General features: G+C 37.6%; 1 protein-coding gene across 4 annotated transcripts in view; it reads left to right on the forward strand.

Annotated features, from left to right (window-relative positions):
• Positions 1-13833, forward strand: part of XRN2 (5'-3' exoribonuclease 2) — an 85809-nt gene extending 71976 nt beyond the window's left edge. For 3 of the 4 annotated variants that reach the window (XM_054541497.2, XM_054541496.2, XM_024238535.3), the window contains 3 exons: positions 6002-6065; positions 10858-10996; positions 13280-13833. In XM_054541497.2, coding sequence (XP_054397472.1) covers positions 6002-6065; positions 10858-10996; positions 13280-13345 — 269 coding nt within the window. In that variant the 3' untranslated portion in view covers positions 13346-13833. 4 annotated transcript variants of the gene reach the window in all.
• Positions 13834-19159: the final 5326 nt, after the last annotated feature.

Genomic DNA, 19159 nt, shown 5'->3' on the forward strand with positions numbered 1-19159 from the left:
TCAGCCTCCCGAGTAGCTGGGACTACAGGCGCCCGCCACTACACCTGGCTAATTTTTTGTGTTTTTAGTAGAGACGGGGTTTCACCTCGTTAGCCAGGATGGTCTCGATCTCCTGACCTCGTGATCCGTCCGCCTCGGCCTCCCAAAGTGCTGGAATTACAGGCGTGAGCCACTGCGCCCAGCCACCAGGTGTTATTTTTTAAAAGTTCTTGGCTGGGTGCAGTGGCTCACACCTGTAATCCAAGCACAGATTTAACAGGCACAGATTTAATGTGCCTGTAGTCTCAGCTACTCAGGAGGCTGTGGTGGGAGGATTGGTTGAGCCTGGGAGTTTGAGGCTGCAGTGAGCTATGATAGCGCCACTGCCCTCCAGCCTGGGTAACAGCAAGACCCTGTCTCTTTAATATAAAATAAATAAAGTTCTTGCTAATTTGATAAGGAATAATGTGTCTTTGTTTTAAGATATGATTTTTCAGTTGCTACTTTGGTCATATTTTTACTGACCAGTTTTTCTTTTGTAAGTTGGCTGTTCTTGTCCCTTGCTGATTTAATTTGGGCACTAGTCCGTTTGTTTATAAGGTTTTAAAAACTCTGGAAGAATGAACCAGATACATCTCCACTCTAGAACCACAACTCTGTGGGTTAAGGAGAGTTGATGATGGTCTGAACTACACTGGCAGAGTGGATCCAAAGTCTGGAAGGTGGGAGGAATGAAAGGCTGAAAGTCTGGATAATTGAATATGAACAGTGAGGAGGAGAGGGAGAAGGGAATGAAGAGTCCTGTGTGTCCACTGTGATGCCTGGGTGCTTACTGAGGCCTTTCACAGAGTTTGGAAACCCAAGAGGGTGAAGGAATATGAAAGAATGTGATGAGTGAGTTTGTGGGGGTCAAAGTGCTTGAAAGACTTTAGAGGCATCTGTGCTAGGTAGTCATAGGAGTCAGGTTCTTGCTCAAGAGAGGACGTAGTTGGATAGAAATTTGGGGATTGTCTGCATATAAACTAGAAACGTAAAAGCTCAAAAAAGATTTGAATAGATTGATGGATTTTGATTGCTCTTGGTTATTAAAAAAAACCTTGGAAAGCTTGGGTTAAGAGTTTGGACTTCCTAGAAGGCAACCATGTCATTTCACAAATCATTCCCTGATACTTCTGTAAGAAATGTATTAGATAAATAATTAGCTTCATCTAGAATGGTCATTGAAGTATGGTAAGTTCAGGCAAATGCTGCAGACAATGAAGAAAGGAAATCTGATATTTTCCTAATATTCTTTAAACATAGGCCAACATATGATTTGCCTTTTTTTTTTTTTTTTGGTCAGAGTCTTGCTTTGCCACCCAGGCTGGAGTGCAGTGGTGCAATCTCAGCTCGCTGCACCTCTGCCTTCCAGGTTCAAGCGATTCTCATGCCTTAGCCTCCCAAGTAGCTGAGATTACAAGTATGCACCACCACGCCCAGCTACTTTTTGTATTTTTAGTAGAGTCAGGGTTTTGCCATATTGGCCAGGCTGGTCTCAAACTCCTGGCCTCAAGTGATCTGCCGGCCTCAGCCTCCCAAAGTGTTGGGATTACAGGCGTGAGCCACCACGTCTGGCCTGTGTTGTTTTTTTTTTCTTTTAGTTTACTGTCATTAAGACTTCTGACATATTTATTTTGTGATCTCGTTACTTCTAGATTCAATATTTGTGTAGAACCAGTCTTCACCTATGTATCAATCTTTCATCCATTCATCCACATCTAGCTATAAGAGGAAGAAAAACACAAAAGGGAGAGAGAGGGCAAGGAAAAGCATTCTTAAGATGATTTGGACTTGGATGGACGGGATTGTAGAGTGAATCTAAGCGCCACATCTCTCTGTCGCTTCCTTTCTGTCCCTAGGGAGGTAGGCTTGGCCAGGAAGGGGACCTGGTTCGTTTCACCCAGGCTGTCACGGCTTCGAGAGCACCTCTCTGCTCTTTCTGTCCCTTGACAGACTGGCTGTTCTCTTTGGAGTGATGTTGGGTTTTGGTTTGCGCTTCAGGAACCGCTGATACTGATTTTTATCTGATCCCTTCTCTTTACATTTTAAGTGCCAGATTTTGAGGGGTAGTATTATCCTTTTAAACAGAGCAGAGATTCCAGTGTTTTAGCCAAGATGTTTTCTTATTTTCTCCCTATAAATCCTGTATTTGCCTAGATGCTTACAACTAAAATATGTGTTATTTTTCTTTCCTATCCTAATTGGATATGAGTAATAATGTCAGTTGTAAACCTTTAAGATGTTGAGAGTAGTTGTTAAACCCCCCATCCAGTCCTGTTGAAACTGTAAGTTTCTGAGCCTCCTGATTAAGAAGCACAAAATCATGGGTGGTTCTCCTCTGCGTCTTCTGAAATAAATTAAAATGAAGTGCCATCTCAACCGACAGCATAAATGTATGTGAAGCTTTGAGATTGCACAGTGTAGTAGAGAGTGGTTACGAGAACATAGCCCCTGGCCTCACTCTGACCCTTAATAGTTGTGTGACCTCTGACAGGTTTGGACATTGTCCCAGTTTCCTCATTTTGAAAATAGTACAGAGGATAAGAATATTTATCTGACAAAATAACCAGACTAAATGAATTTAAGTAGCTAAGCACTTAAAATAGTACCTTGTACATAATAAGCACTGTGAAAGTATTAAGTGATAAAAGATCATCTTTCCTTTTATAGAATTTTGAACTTTAAAATTTAGTCAAATAGCTTGTTTTAGTAAGATTGAGTTCTAAACCATTTATTCAGTCTAAAATATTTTTAGTATCATAATCATTTTCTTTGTGTAGTATGAAATTGCACTCAAGAAGGGCCATTTGGTCAAACTGACAACTGTCAAGTGTCTGCTGTAGGTATTTCTTATTGTTGGTGTTTGATTTGTCTTTGATGTGTCAGTTTTGGCTGATGAGTAATTGTCTGAGTACTGATAACTTGTTGGAATCGAGTGTAGCCCTGAGTACTCAGTCTGAATAAAGCATTTGGTTTCTGTAGCCCAGAGAACCTTAAATGTGACTTCTCTTCATTTTAGTCTGTAAACTTGTCAATTAGCCACGTTGAAAAGTGATTTTTGACTAGTGCAATCAGTAAACATGGAATCTTTTCTGTGATTGCCATGCTGATTAGGTAAATTGTCACTTGAGAAGCTATTGGCGAAGCTTGGTTTACGTGGCCTTAGAGCTCTAGAAAAGGGATAAATTTTTAAAGACCAAAGGAAAAAATTAATTGTCATTTTTCCACTCTCGCCTGTACCTTCTAAAGTGCAATTCACCATCTCAGAATTTTTTTTCTTCCTCTCGAATGGATCTTCTGTTAGAGCCATACAAATGAATGATAATAAGTTTGTTTTACCATCTACTTCATTACAGATCAGCCAGGAAATATTTCTGCTTTATGAATACTTCCAGGTTATATATGTTACTAAGAGCCATATAAAGAAATTTGGTTGAAAATAGCCTTGAAGTATTTCTTTGCGCCTTTTTTCTTTTTGGATTGAAAACAAGGAGTATTTTAACAGTTGCATCAGAGTTTATTGAAAGTTTTGGAAAATTTGCTTAGGTTTTAACAAAAAACTGTAATTTTTGTATGTGCTGAGTTTATATGGAAAAAAAAAATTGTCCTGGAGGTGAGAGATAGAAAATGGAAAATAGAGAGGCACCTGGCACACTAGAAGTGATATATTAGGAATGTTTGCTGTTTTTTAAGACACTTCTAGGTGTATAGGTTAGACAATTATTTTCTCCTCCAAAAAAAGCATTTACACTTAGTAAACTTTACATTCTAGTTCTACTTAGAAATACTGCTGTGCTTAATCTAAGAACAGCATGTTTGAGTCTAATGAATATATATTATAGGTGGCGATGGCTTCATCTCCATTAGCACAGTTTCTAGGATAAAATATACAAGGTTTTTTCCCGCCTTTATTTTTCTTAAAACATTAGATTGTTTCTGAAGGTTTCTCTTAATGTAGCTGTATCTTTGTATTGTCTTCATTCAATTTTAAATTTATTAGGGAGCCACTGTGGAAGCTTTCGTAAGTACCATGGAGAATGTGTATCCTGCGATTATACCATACATAAAAAGACACCAGGCAAGCACAATATGGAATTAAGTCCTAATGGTAAAAAAGGATATGTTTCCAGGGTAACCGCAGTGATTCCAGGGGATATGAAGTAGAGGGGTCCGGATGAATATTTGCTGTATTTCTTTTGACTTTTGCAAATTTTGTATATATAAGGGCACTAAAATGAAATACTTCTGGGAACATTTTAACTGATTCTCACTAAACTAATTTTGTACATGAGCTGAAAAAGTGGCTCAGACATTGATTTTACTTTCAGTAGATTACTTTTTCACACATGGTAACTCATTGAAAGTCATATATGTAAATGTATCTTAAGTTTTCCCATAGAAATAAACCATACAAATGAAATGATTGCTATTATTGTAAGAACTTTTTACTTTTATCTCTTCAGAAAATTGATTTTCTGATAGTGTATAGTCTGTAGTAATGACTCAGAACTTACTCTGGGCCTAGGGTGGGGAACTGTCTTCCTCTGCTTTCTGTGGAGTGTGTGGTAGTCAGCATCCTCCACATTGTTACTCGGTTTGACTGCTAGTAGTTTGGTTTTTAAGAGATAAAAAAGGAACTTAATTCCAATTGACTAAAGATACCACCTTTTAATAACAATGGGAATCTGCCTGGAAGTGACAGCTGGTGAAGGGCTTCCTGCACCTTTCTGAGAGGTGGGTTTGGCACCCATGGGTATGGCTGCAGAAGCTTTTCCAGCTGGCCATGGACTGAGGTGGGAGTGGGCTGTGGCAGCTGCAGATGGCTGCCCTCCTTCAGGTAGTTTGCCCACATAAAGAAAACTTTCTTCAGTCTGGCCTTCTCAGCATGTCGAGATGGGAAGGAAGCCCAGGGCTGAGGCTGCCAGTTATGAGCTAGAATCATTGTGAGCGGCTAGACATTTTATTGATTCCATGTTCTTTGTTATGGGACTTTTAAAGCACGATTCTACTTTTTTCTTTCTCTCTCTTTCTTAAGTAAAAACCATATATATTTTTGGTTTCTAACCAGAGATAAGCTTTCAACTCTTCTTTAAGTAATTTTGAAAAGCATTTTTCTAGTTTGTGTTTCTATTAAAATGTGAGCCTGAATACATTATGGTAAGCGTTGTTGTCCTTGGTCTCGGGAGTCTAGAGGAAGTTACTGTCCTCACATGGTGAACTCATTAGACAACTTCTGGAACCAGCAGTTTTAATTAGGTCACAGCAGACCCCGCTGAAGGTGAAGTGACTGCAAGCTGTGGTTCGTTGATATAGACAGGCCCAGATGTTTCTTTCATCCCATATCCCTCAGTTTATGTGGAAGAGCAGGAGCCATTTAATTGTTTCTTCTAGTTAGATGATGTTGCTAGTTCAGCTTTGTGTTACAAGAAAACTATCAGAAAAGATGGAGAAGTGGGTGGTCCCTTCATTAACGTGTTTTCTTGGTTTGTGTTGGAGAGATTGTGTGTGCTCTGCTTAATGTTAATGGTAGCAATTTATGCCTTCAGAAGGAAAATTTCAGGATTTCTGTTGTAGATACTATTCATTCAGTTTGTATTAATTCTATTTATGGAAAAGAACTAAACCTTTCCTTTTGCACAGCATTTAAAATATAAATGTAAAAACTGTGTAATATATGTGTCTTTACTTACACACACATACACACACACACACACACACACACACCACACGATTATGTGAGTTTAGTGGCCAGGGGTTACTAAACCTATTTTGTTATCAAAGGAAAAATAATAAAACAAAAAATTTGCTGACCTTGTTAGTTACTTACCTTTTTACATTTGTGGTGTGTGTTATTATGATACTAGTTTATTTGGTTTACAGTCTTTCTCAGATTTTTTTCAAGAACTTTTAATTATAAAATATTGGGTAGTTGAATATTGGTTACTTTTAAAATCTTCTTAACCCTTTCCTGTTTCTTTTTCAGATATGAGGCCCCAGGATTCCTGGCGAGGTCCTCCTCCCCTTTTCCAGCAGCAAAGGTTTGACAGGTAATATTAAAGTAGACAGGACTTTTAAATACTTTCTGACACCAGCATTTGGGGTTTATGGGTTTTATGGAAGCTAAAACCTCCGTGGTTTGAAATGTACTTTTTCCCACAAAAAACAATTTCCCTTGTGCCTATCCTTTAGGAAAATATATAGCTAATACTTTGAATTAAAAGACTCATGTTTAATATACTTCCTTACTTTTCTTGGTTTTTGGCCTTTATTTTATTGATGCTTTTGAGATGCCCTGAAAAATGCAACACAGCTTAAAACTGTATTAGGTTTTGGTCAGGCTAAACAAATTTCTTTTTAGAAGGGTTGTGCAGCTTAATGAGGCATAACTAATGGTGTTCCACTTTTATCATTTCTGTGCGGGCAATGCAGTGTTAGTACAGACCAACCATTGATTCTTGCTACAGACCTCTTGAAGTCCTAATCAGCTTCTTTGGTACAACTTTTTCAGGGCTGACAAGCCTATTGTAGGGCAGTGTCACTGTAGGTCAGTAGTTATTAGTTGCCACTGAAGACAGTTTCTTTAACTACTTAAGACTGAACTGAATTAAACGCAGAAGGGACTCAGAAGAGGATTATGGGATCTGCAGTCTAATAAGTACCATGGACTAGGAAGAATGTGACATGGTTTAATAACAAGGGATGTTTAACATGTATTCCTTCATTGATAAGTTGTGTGCTACTAAGTCAGATGGACTCTATGACAAGACAACTAGGCATGTTATGAATAATTAACATCTGTAGAATAATTTTTAAAGTTCAGCTTTAAGATGCATCATTTCATGATAGTTTTGCCAACATCAGTAAATGCAAAAACAAATTAAGCCCCATCATAATAAGGCTTTCTTTTTTGCCTTCCCAGTTTTAATCTGTTTTATTCTCTTCTCCTCTGCCATGTTAACAGTCTCTAATCTGTTCACATCTGAAATGAATACTGTTTTTATAAATGGGGTTCTAAATGCAGCTTCCCTTTTAAGAAAACTTTATAACTCTTTAGAGACTCCAGAACTTCATTTCATTGTTATCTTCAAGAGGATAAAAGGAATCATGTTATTTGATGTTTACTAATAGTATCAACTTTTAGTGCAAGTCTCATTAAATGTAATACGACTAGCAATGTGTGTATTAATATTTTGATTTTAGTATATGTTCTGAAAGCACACAGTATGTGCTGTTTCATTTTCCTCAGTACCACCAATTTTAAGCAGAAATTAAGGGGTAAATTTTTCCTAAATTATATACTTGGTTTCCCTATCTTATTGCTCACTTTCCATACTAATAATGGCAAATGTTTGTCTGCTTACAAAGTGTTAACACTGTATTAACATCCTTTAATAAGAATGATTTCATTTATTCCTCCTAGCAATGCATTGAAATAGATGCTGTTATTTTTACATTTTTGCAAATGAAGAAAGTGAGGCACAGAGAAGTTGTTCAGCAGCTTACCTAAGGTCACTCTTTTGTGCCATTCTTTACCAAGAAACTTTTCACTGGAACAAAACTTACCAGAATATTTACTCTGAGCATAATATAAAGACGTAGGGACTTCAAAGGAAGTAAAGGATCTGTTTCCACTTCTAAGGCCCCAACAGCTTTCCTCCCCTCTGTTCACATTAAAAGTTTTCCTAAGATCATCGTCATTGTCCCTTCCCTTGCCGTGCTGTCCATCAGGTTTTGTTCTTATTCTACCCTAGCCAAGTACTAGTATTATTCTGACTTTGTGAACCCAGCAGGTTAGTGACAAGTTTTGTGGGAATGTTTTTTGGTTTAGTTTTAGTCAGATACTTAAAATTATGCCTGAAAGCAAAAGGTAAATGTGAGCATAATAGAGTTCCATCATAAAAGTCTTACATCACAGACATTTAAGAAATATACCATTTTGTTCCAGAACCAGGTTTTACCAGTTCTTAGTTCAGTATGTTTCCACGACACTATTCTTCTGAGTGTTTGTTGAGAATCCTATTAAGAGAATTTTGAGTGTCTTTTTTTTATTACATTGCATTTCTTGAATAATTTCCTACTTTAAGATGGTATGTATAATCCATATATCCAGTAGATTTAATACAACAGGAACATCCTCCCAACACAGACACAGCTTAGAATTAATAGATACCCAGCGTTGGAGTTCCCTTTGTCACTTGAGTTCTGCCACATTGTTTGGGTTCTTCTTGTCAATGGAGGCCTCTTTTTCAGTCATTTGCAAGGCAGCCATTTAGTTTTTTACCTATGGGTGTTAAGCTCAATCATGAAAAATCTTTTAAAACTCCGATTTTACCATATGTATACATTTAAAATATTCAAATTGGTAGTAGTTCACATCTCCAGTAACTTTCCAAAACAATTTGGAAACTTAAGAATATTGTTGCCATCTATGATGCCAAATGGCTCAAATAAGTTGCCTTATTTATTAACTTCTTTTATTGATTGATTGATTGAGACAAGGTCTCTGTCACCCAGGCTGGAGTGTAATGTCATGATCTTGGCTCACTGCAGCTTCTGCCGTCCAGGTTAAAGTGATTCTGATGCCTCAGCCTTCCAAGTAGCTGGGACTACAGGCTCCCACACCACCATGCCTGGCTGATTTTTGTATTTTTAGTAGAGACAGGGTTTTGCCATGTTGCCTAGGCTGGTCTCAAACTCCTGGGCTGAAGTGATCTGCCTGCCTCAGCCTCCTGAAGTGCTGGGATTACAGGCTGAGTTACTGTGCCTGGCCTAATTGCTAATTTTTAGAATTTAGGATATGTCAGTTTCTGTGCTTCCATCCCAGATTTTAAAACATAATTTCCTAGGCAAATTTTTAGTTTTGTAAGTATTTGCAAAGTATATAATTAGTCTAGACATATGATAAACGTTGAAAATAAAGGCCTTTCTGTCATAAAAGTCAGAAGAGGGTAGTACATGACATCCTTGCTTTGTTCTTCTGTTTAATTTTAATTATTGATGATTTTTTTCATAAAAATTATCTTTGTCAAAAACATTATAAGTGATCAATTCAAACAAAAAGAACTTTGCATTTTTAAACTGTGGCTTTGTTCTTAACCTGTTTTTGGAACATAAAATAGTTTTGAATTGCATTTATAATGTATATTATTTATGCCAGCAGATCTTCCTAAAACTCAATTGAATTTTATTATTGTAAGACTCAAAAGAAAAACTGATCACAGTTAAGATGTGAATTGTATTTTTAGCCCGTGGGTTTTGCATTAATTGGCCCAGTTTTGAGGAGACTGGTTACAGCACAAACCTTAGTTTAGCCCTTCACTCCTGCAGAGACTGGAAGAGACCATTCCTCTCTCTGCACACGGAGCTGTTCTTGCAAAACAGATGGAGGCATTCTTGCTAAAATATATTTGTGCTAGTAATTATCCTGAAAAATAATTAAAAGCCCTAGCCATATGCATTTTCTTTGAGATAAAAACTTATCTTTAATTGTATTCTGAATTACTTATAACACATTGTTACTAGAGCTCTGGTTTCAGCCACCAACTATAAAGAAAAACTTTAGCCTTTCTAGAGTTCTTTAGAGAGCAGTTCATCTCTTCGAGCCATCACACAAAAATAATTATCTCTGGTGTTGTTTTAATAAAAAGAAGGCAAGCTCCAAGTGAAGGGAGGAGAGTGGGGGTAGAGAGGATGGATTCAGGCTTGAATAGCTGTGAGAAGAATGCTTTACCCAATGAGCCCAGCGCCAGGCTTTTTTCCCCTAAGACCTCGGAAGTGAAATTCTTATGCTGATATGGTTATAACTGATTACCAGCTAGTTAGCACTTCAGTGAATTTAAAGTTTTATTGAATTCCTCCTAACATGGTCAGCGGCCCCAAAGCTTCTGATGTTCAAATATACTGGAGCATTTGCCTCTGTTTATTCTTTGTAGTGCCTTCCATAAAATGGAAGTTATGGAAAGTGCCTTAAGGAGAAAGTAAAGTCTTAAATGGTGATTGCCTTTAGAAGGTATATCCTTGCTACATTGTTTATGTGACAGTTTTTAATTAAGTTATGATTTAGTACATTATACCTGTTGCTTTGCATCTGCAAAGTTAAAATAGGCACTTGAACACAATTAAAACATTTCTTTCGACTAGTAATCTGGGACAGCAAACTGGGTTATAATAGCCGTTGAATCTGTGTTCCCATGTAAACTGTACACCAAATGCCAGTCAGCCCATGCCAATTAGTGCTCATGTTGCTAGGTCACCGTGGTCAATTGAAAGCTGCATCAATAGAACTTGAAAAGGTTTCCTCCCAATCAGACCTTCTGACATATTGAACAGAATAATGGATGGGAAAAAACAGCCAAGTCTCCTACCCTGGATTCAAAATACTCAGCAGTAAGAATTCATTTGCAACCTGCAATTAAGTAGAAAGAATGGATCCAAGAACGAGTCTGGACATTTTTGAAAATAAAGCCTCATTCTCCTGTCTTATACATGTTTACTCTTTAGATAGCATCTTAAATGTAGCCATCTTGGTGATCTTGGGTCTACATCTTTAAGTGACTAAAAAGGAAATTTCCCAATTGAAAATGAACAAAATAATTTTTAAAAGTCAGAACTTCTCAGTTGAGTTTAAACATCCATTGTAATAAATGCTGATGCTTCATGAAACATGTTAGATTATACTGGATATAAGGGACACAAAGGTCATTCTGATACTCTGTATCCCATATGATAAATCCAGGTAAATTGGATTGTATTAACATTTGGAGATGATACCTGCCGATTTTAGGCTTTGTGCTGTATAATAGGCGTGGCTTCTGATGTAAAACTGGTACTTTCCTACAGAGGCGTTGGGGCTGAACCTCTGCTCCCATGGAACCGGATGCTGCAAACCCAGAATGCAGCCTTCCAGCCAAACCAGTACCAGATGCTAGCTGGGCCTGGTGGGTATCCACCCAGACGAGATGATCGTGGAGGGAGACAGGTAAATGGGTTGTGGGATGAAAAGCATACTGCTTACTTTATATTTCAACAAGCCTCACAGGACTCCATATTTTCTTACCAACATTTCTGGAGAAGACACTGATAGAGTAGCTTAGAGTAGCTTGGCTAAACTTGGGTCTGTCATTAAAAATGTATATGGGTTGAGTACCTGCTTCACTAAATAGGTTATATACCTTGAAGATGCCAAAGAATTTCTAACCCAAAAGCCCTTTAAATCATAGCAGTCAGTGATAATTAGTCCAAATATAGTCAGTCACCAAAACACATTGTTTTTCCTTTAAGGATATTGTTCTTTAATAGAACCTAGATCCCTCTTAATGGGTGATGATTTTCTAGAAGCTGGAAAGTAAGTCTGCTTTTTCAGCTGTTGTCTTTTAGAAGTCATTTTAAAATGTTGTCATTTTAGAAGTCTCCTGTCTTGATTCATCTGATATCCCTCCTCATAAAAGAAATCTCTGCTTGATAATCTTCCACATATTTTTCTTCTCAATGTAAGCAGCTGTATCACTGAATGAATATCATAATTCGTAGACAAATTTAGTATATGTGAGCTTCATGTCCTTCTCTTTACAGTATCCAGTTTTAGCAGCATTTAAGACTGAGGTCTATTTGACATAATTTCCTCCAGCAATTTGACACCCTGGCCAGTATTTACATGCTCTTAATGGAATCCTTACTAGAGAACAAGATTGGAATGCTATGATTCAGAGTAATGTGTATGGACTTTGGCACCTGCAGTGATGTGAAGTGGTTTTTAAATTGCTTACCTGGTGTTGCTTCCAGGCCTTTTGCAGTGCTTCACATATTAATTAGTAAGACCTCTCTTCTCACAGCTAAGGAACATATTTTGTATATATTTTTTATGTATTCTTACAAGTATCTCCACCTTACAAGAAGATAATCACCTTAATTGCAAATAGTTAATGTCTTCTGAGAGGATTTTGTTATGGTTTATTTAAATCAGTTTATCGAATTTTGCTTTGAATTCTTTCAGCCCAGGACCTCTAAATATCGTATCAGTGAACTAAGGCTCTTTATGTTACTATGGTTAGATGGCATGGCACTCGGCCGTTTCAGTGATGAGCATTTTTGAAGTGAGGTCGTATTTGTAACTGGAAGAAACCTTGGAGAATGTGTAGTCTAGTCACCTCATTTTCCAAGTCAGGAACTGAAACCCTGAAAACCCCACACAGTTGGGCAGGAGAACTGGGAGCTGGCTGCCTAGACTGCTGACCCCAGTTCTCCATTTTCCTCTCTCCTTTGGAGATCTTCCTTTTAAAGGAACTCTCTGCTGTTACAGGAGGTAAAATTCTTATTTACTTAGAAGATATAAACTAATTGGTAAATTTATTATTCTTTTAGGACTTTGAAAATAACATTTCTTCTTTCTCAGTCTCTTTTCCAGGGAGATACTTTTTATTAAATCACAATTGTTGAAGCACTATTAAATTGCAGAAGTTTGTTGTTAAAAACATAGAGTCATTACTTCATTGTATTTTTAGTGAAGTTTTATGTGACCAAACAAGGCCTTAGCCTGCATTCTGGCCTTGAGTCTGCATATGTTCATGTTTCAAGTACTGAAGTGCTCTCTGGGTGGCAAAATGAGGTGGGAGTGGGTTCCATTTCAAAACCCTAGAGGCCTAGAAAAGGACTTATAATGAAGAGGTGTCAGGTTTATCTTTTGTTATACAGAAATGTTATTTGCAAACATACGAGGATATGTTATAAAGGTCATGACTAATGGATTGTGTAATAACCTTAATATATCATTTAATGCTCTACTACTTGTTGCTAAATAAAAAATCCCTAAAATCAATTGCTCATTTGGCCTTAACTGACTTAGCAGGCTCTTGCCTTGGTTAAACCAAAGTTACTTTCCTTGTGTAATAAGTCTAAATTGATGTGGGCATCTTACCACAGAGTGACTTGAATTACTACTGCTAGGACAGTGGGAAAATTGAGAACCACTGTCTGTACATGTTGTTTACACAAAACACTTAACTCTAGTTCATTTGTGTGCATTTGTGATTGTTAAGGTTTTTTGGTTTATTTTTCAGTAATAGCATTTGTGCTAACCTCCAACTTTGCAACAAGTTTGTATTAAAGCTCTGGATCAAAGCACCTTTTATGGGGCCTTTCCATTGCTGTACCTTTAACACATACTCAGTTTCCTTATGATGTGTTTTTCCATAGAGGTTTAAAATTAACTGACTTGCAGGAGTATCGGTCCAGAAAATAAACTCTTTCTTTTGTTTATTTTCAGGGATATCCCAGAGAAGGAAGGAAATACCCTTTGCCACCACCCTCAGGAAGATACAATTGGAATTAAGCTTTTGTAAAGCTTTCCCAAATCCTTTCATCATTCTACAGTTTTATGCTATTTGTGGAAAGATTTCTTTCTCAAGTAGTAGTTTTTAATAAAACTACAGTACTTTGTGTATTTCTTTTAACTGTGTATATTTCTACTGATCTGATCTCACTGTTTATGTTGCTTTCCAAAGATGTATGTTGCATAATACAGTGGATCTGAATTTATTATTGCTTATAAAACACATTTGATGGAATAGGAGTACTGGTTTTTCATAATGGTTAAAAATGAAACCAGCTGTGGATTTCAAAACACAGTGTATTCTAGATCATCTAAGATCCATGCTGATTTTTATTGCACAAGAATTAGGTTTGAACTCTTGAGCTGGAACCCTCAGCAAACTAGAGTATATATTGTTCAGTATTTCTTTGGAAACATTTCATTAATGTACTTGTCTTACAGAAATTTCTGGACTTTAGTAAAAAAATAAAGTTAAACTTTTAAAACTGTTTTGTGTTCTTGTTATTTTGCAGTATTTCAACTTCGAAAATCTTGACCAAGCATGGTTTTTTAAAACTAACTTTTGCAGAAAACTATTTCTATAATCAGATGTCCAAACCAAAGGACAAAGAAGTCAATGAAGAAGCAGATTTTAAAAGACAGGGTCAGCAAGACATAACAAAAGCTTTAACTTTGTTGTATTATGTCAGTGACTGATCTGGCTAACTCAAAAATCTTTGTGAGATAAATTACATTTTTACAAATTTAATGTAGACTTCTCCAATTTTAAGGACTTGTTTTAAATCTTCAAGTTGACAATTTTAATTAATGGCCAAATAGTCTATGCTCCTTAGCATATTTCTTGTATGTCATTAGATTGCAATTTGTACTCATGTTTTTCCTTGCTACTAAGTACACTATAAATTGCTTAAATGTGTGTTTGGAGTTCACATACAGCACTTACATATGCATTTTCATTTGATTGCCAAAACATATTTAGACACACATACAAAGACTATTGCTTTGTTTCAGTTTTTCCCTCCTAGCCCAAGATTGTGAAGTACAGTTTCTCTTTGACCTCCTGACTTAGGATATTTTTGCTTTAATATTCAACTGAAGCACACTTGTTAAACTTAGTCTGTGGGAAAAAAAATCTCACCTCAACCTTGAATAGGAAGGTATTTTGTAGCTATTGAGTTCATTGCTAATGATGGGTGACCAGAGCAGGATCCTTTATTGTTGAGACAAAGAGTCTCTCCATCAGGAATTACCAACCCAACCCTTACATAATTGCCTTCGCTCAACATTCAAGTGATAATGCCTTCTATTAAATTTCTCTGTAAGTTTATCTCCCAAATATTAAAAATGTAGATAGCCATCTTAGTAAAGCATTGCATATTCCAAAGGAGCTTATAAATGTTTTACTGTTGATAGTTCATAGTCAAAACCCACAATTCCACTCCTTATATTCTCATACCTTTAGTTTTGGCTTAGTTTTAAGCTGTCCTGAGACTAACTCAGTTTTTGACTGAATGTTTAAAGCACTGTTTGGAAGACATCTGAGTGAAAGGCCTGATGGAGAAACTGATGACGGCAGATTTCCTCTGCAGAACTGGCAGGTGTTCCCTCGCTGAGCCGGCTTCAGGCCCTGCTCCGTGACCTCACCCTTGCCTCTTTCTCTCCATCCTTAGTCTTCATCTCTTTCCAACTTGGTTCCGCGTTTGAATCTTCCAGGAAAATGCCCTGTCCATTTCAATAAGCAAAATGCTTTTTAGAGCTTTAATGTTTAAAGCTGTAAATATCTCCCAAATTGTGATGTAAAGAATTAGTTGGGCCAATTTTAAGTAGTTCTTGTACGCAATTATATTCTCTTTAAACGGCACATTTTTTCAGGGTCTCCTATTAAACAAAAATCTTAGAACCTGGAAACAGCCTGACTACTCTGGGGCTAAGGGCCCGTAATGAGCAGTTGTCTTCCCTTTAAAGATCAATTGGGGTAATGTATGTTAATGTACAAAGCCGTCTACAAACTGGTATTAGATTGCCATTTAGCGTTACAAAGGCAAATTGGGTGTAATGAGCGATAGGTTAATTTTCGTACGATGACGTGGGATGCCAGGAACAGGCCGGGTGAGGCCGGGGTCCCAGCACTCCTTTGCTGGGCGCGCCTGGACCGAACTGAAGGGCCCGGGCGCGGCAACCTCGCAGCCGGGGGCGGGATGGCGGCGGCGCCCGGGCCCCGCGTGCTACTCAGAGCTCAGGTCCTAGGTGCTTGGCTCAACTTTCCCCCAGAGAGGTCGGGAAGCGCCGGGCCCTCGGTGCACGTGGGGCACGCGCCCGGCGCCTGGGTCTCCCCCGCGGCTCGCTAGCCGCCCGGCCCAGCCCGCAGACCCCGCGGCTCGCCCTCCCGGGAGCCCAGCGAGCCGGCCGCACGCACAGGATGGGCGCAGAAAGCTCCTTCCTCCACCCTTGGGCGCACCCTCCTTCCTCGTCCGCGTCCCCGCACGCGGCGCCGCAGCTTCTCAACCTGCCGCTGCATCTCAACTCCCTGCAAGCAGCAGAGCTGTAGAATACCAGAAATGGTCTTCCTTCCGAGGCTGCCGTTTTAAGTTCCAAGTGTGAAAGTAACCGAATTTCGCTATGCTTAGAAATCTAAAACCTGGACATTCCCTTAAGAGTCAACTTAGAGTCCCCAATTTCTCGATCTGGCTCCGTCCCACTGACTGACGCCTCCTGCCCACCCCGAAAGGGTCCTGGAGCTGCGATCTCGCCAGACTCTATTCCTGGTGACCCACTGCTCTGCTATTTCCTATCAGGAAAAAGTCACCAAACGAATGAACTAGCAAACGGCCCATTTTCGATGGATTTCTCCTCCACTCAGTAAAGCAGAATCCTCCTGTGGCTTGTTTCTCCATGCCTTATTTATGGAATGAGGGCCAAAAGAGAACAGGCTTTAATTGATGTGTATGAAATAGGAACACAGCTGTTCACTACTGCAAAATAGTTTGCACAACTTAAATTTAGGCAATGTTCCTAGTTCCTAGTTACACTTTTTTAGAAGTCACCTAAACAATTGCTGAAGGTTACATGGAATTTCAAAAAACGAAAGGCATTTTATTCAATTGCAAGTAAACATTCTAAAGCAAAAACAAAACCAAACCCACCTCTCCCAGAAACTTCCATTACCTCTAAAGTTAAAAATAATAAAAACAAAAGTGATCCTGAAATCACAAAGTTATCTCAATACTTACTGGAGAGCGCAAATTCCTGATGAGATGTGAATGCAGTTCCGCAGTCTAGGCATCTACTTTGAAACTTCCCCAGATGTTCACCAAATCTCACTAGTAGTGAAAGGGTATTTATATTTTTAAAAATGTATCATCGTTCTCTGTCTCACTGGGTTGCAGGATAACAAGTAATAGTGTTTCAAAAAACTGTACTCAAATAATTAACATACAGGGTTTCATCCACACATCAGTGTTATGGTAAGCAGTGAGGGAGTATTATCCATGCTTTGAACTGTGTCTGAAATTTGTGTTGCCACCACATAATGCATTATTTTCTCTTCGGCACAAATTCACATCTAAAAATCCAATTGATAGGTCTTTATATAATTATGGCTCACAAATTTATTCTAAAAAGTCTTTTAAAATCATCAGTATTCAATGCAGTTAACAAAGCAAGTCTATGGAAGATGCTTGCATTTAGTGAACAGGATTGAGTCTCTGATTTGCTTTAAATTGAAAGTAAACAGTCACTAGCCGAATGGAGATTGAACACAACATCTGTGTTGATAGAAGTCTACTTGTTCTGACCATTAGGTTTTAGTTCTAGGCAAAGACTTAAATAGAAGACAACTGGGTTACATCCCCGTCCTTCCATATACAAAACACCCTTCTTGTGTCCTTCAAAACTGCACACACTCTCGCACACACAGCACTTCAATATACATCCCAACACAGATTACAGAAAAGTACCTGCAATCCCTCCGTTCCTCTCTGCAACTTTGATTCTGGCTTTTGGTTTCCGTGCCTCAATTGGAAAAGATAAGTTAGATTGTTGTAAAACCCAAAAACATTTAGGAAAAGATCACATCTGCTGAGTAAGCATTTTTGAAACAGGTTTGCTGTGGCCTCTGCCAAACTTTGAGGGGCCTTTGTTCCACTCAGACCCTGCGCCAGTCCTCCCTCTCAGTTGTGGAGACACTTATCCTCCTCTTCAGTTAATGAGTTTCACCTAGTCTGGCCATTTGTATTTTTATAAAAGATCTGCAAAGCACTAATTGCAAAAAGAAGAAAACAGCTCGTTTTGCATTAATCAGAAGGTGGGATTCTATGGTAAAAACATTTCTATTTTAAGCTTCAAGAATCAAACCTTTCCCTAATTTCAGGATATGCACACATACACTCAGTAAGTCTCTGGGTATAGAATGTTAAGCCCTTTGCAAGAATTATTTCTGGCTTGGGGTTTTTTACTGCTTAAAGGAATGCTGAAAGGAATAAGATATGCCCACACAAAATACACTTTCAGAAAATATTGTATATAAAAGTTGTTTCTTCTTAATGTGACATATTTCTTAAAGAAAGTGCACTTCTTCATCTAAAGGATTTTTGTTCCAGAAATAAACTGTCCATGAAGACTCATTTTCTTTAAATATGTTACCCGGAGCCCTTGGACTATAAGCTATTATTGTTTTTGTAGGTATTGGACTGTAACAAAAAACACTGCCAACCACGTGGACTTTTAGAACGTTTTCTACAAGTAAAATTTCAGAATTATTGTACTATTGTGAGGAAATCAAACTAATATAAACAAATCAAACTAATATAAACAAACATTTTGAAATGTGGCACATAATAACAGATTTGCTAGCTTAGTTAACATTTCTAAAGTCATTTCCATTAATATGCCAAAAAAAACCCCAAGTTGAGAGAATTTTCTGTGGGTGTACTGTACCATTTTCATACAAATTTGTCTGCTCAATTATTTGTTCTTACATAAAATGTTTTAAAAATTAGATCTCATTTTCTAAAAATTCTTTTACAGCCCCTTGATAAAGGGTGATTCCCTTGCTTCTTTAGTGTTTTTTCTCCGTGTGTGAAAGAAACTGGGGTTTTAAAAAATTACTATACAAAAGAGTCTAGAAAAAGTGCAAGTTTAACTTCTAAAACACCTTCTTATGAATTCATGTTGCACATTCAGAAAAATGTTCTAACAATGAAGTGAAACACAATGTTTCAGCCCCAAGCTGTAATTCTAAAATCTCCAATTTAGAAGAGGTTTGGGGTCTCCGGTAACTATTTGTTTTGATCATTTGCAAATCGTGCTTTATCCATGTTATTTAATTTTCATTAATTATTTATAAGCACAAATTCTTCAGCTTTTAGTATTTTTAGTCCAATACCAGTCATTTATGAGTAAATTGAGCTGTGTTGTCACATCATGACAACTAGTATTTTAAAAACACACCAAGCCCTGTATAAACTAATGAAAAAGAAATGACCACTTGACTTTTAGAAAAAAGAACTCGTTTCTTTTAAGTTATATTTAAATATCCATTTGAAACATAGGAAATATAAATCGGCATATTAAAGAGTAAATACATTATTTGTACAATAAAACACCAACAAAACCAGTGCAACTCCTAAGTTCTAAATATGGTGGAAAATTATATTTTAGTTACGTATTCCTTATATCTTGATCACAATTCATCACCTTTCTTCTTGTCATGCTTTGAATATAGATTAATTGATGTCAATTTTAGAAATTTTACTTGTTTGTTCTAGTACTTTATCAAGGTATTCAAATTCAGACAAGAAAATACCTCAAAGAGAG

Source organism: Pongo abelii, chromosome 21 (genome assembly GCF_028885655.2).
Source record: "Pongo abelii isolate AG06213 chromosome 21, NHGRI_mPonAbe1-v2.0_pri, whole genome shotgun sequence".
Lineage (NCBI taxonomy): Eukaryota > Metazoa > Chordata > Mammalia > Primates > Hominidae > Pongo > Pongo abelii.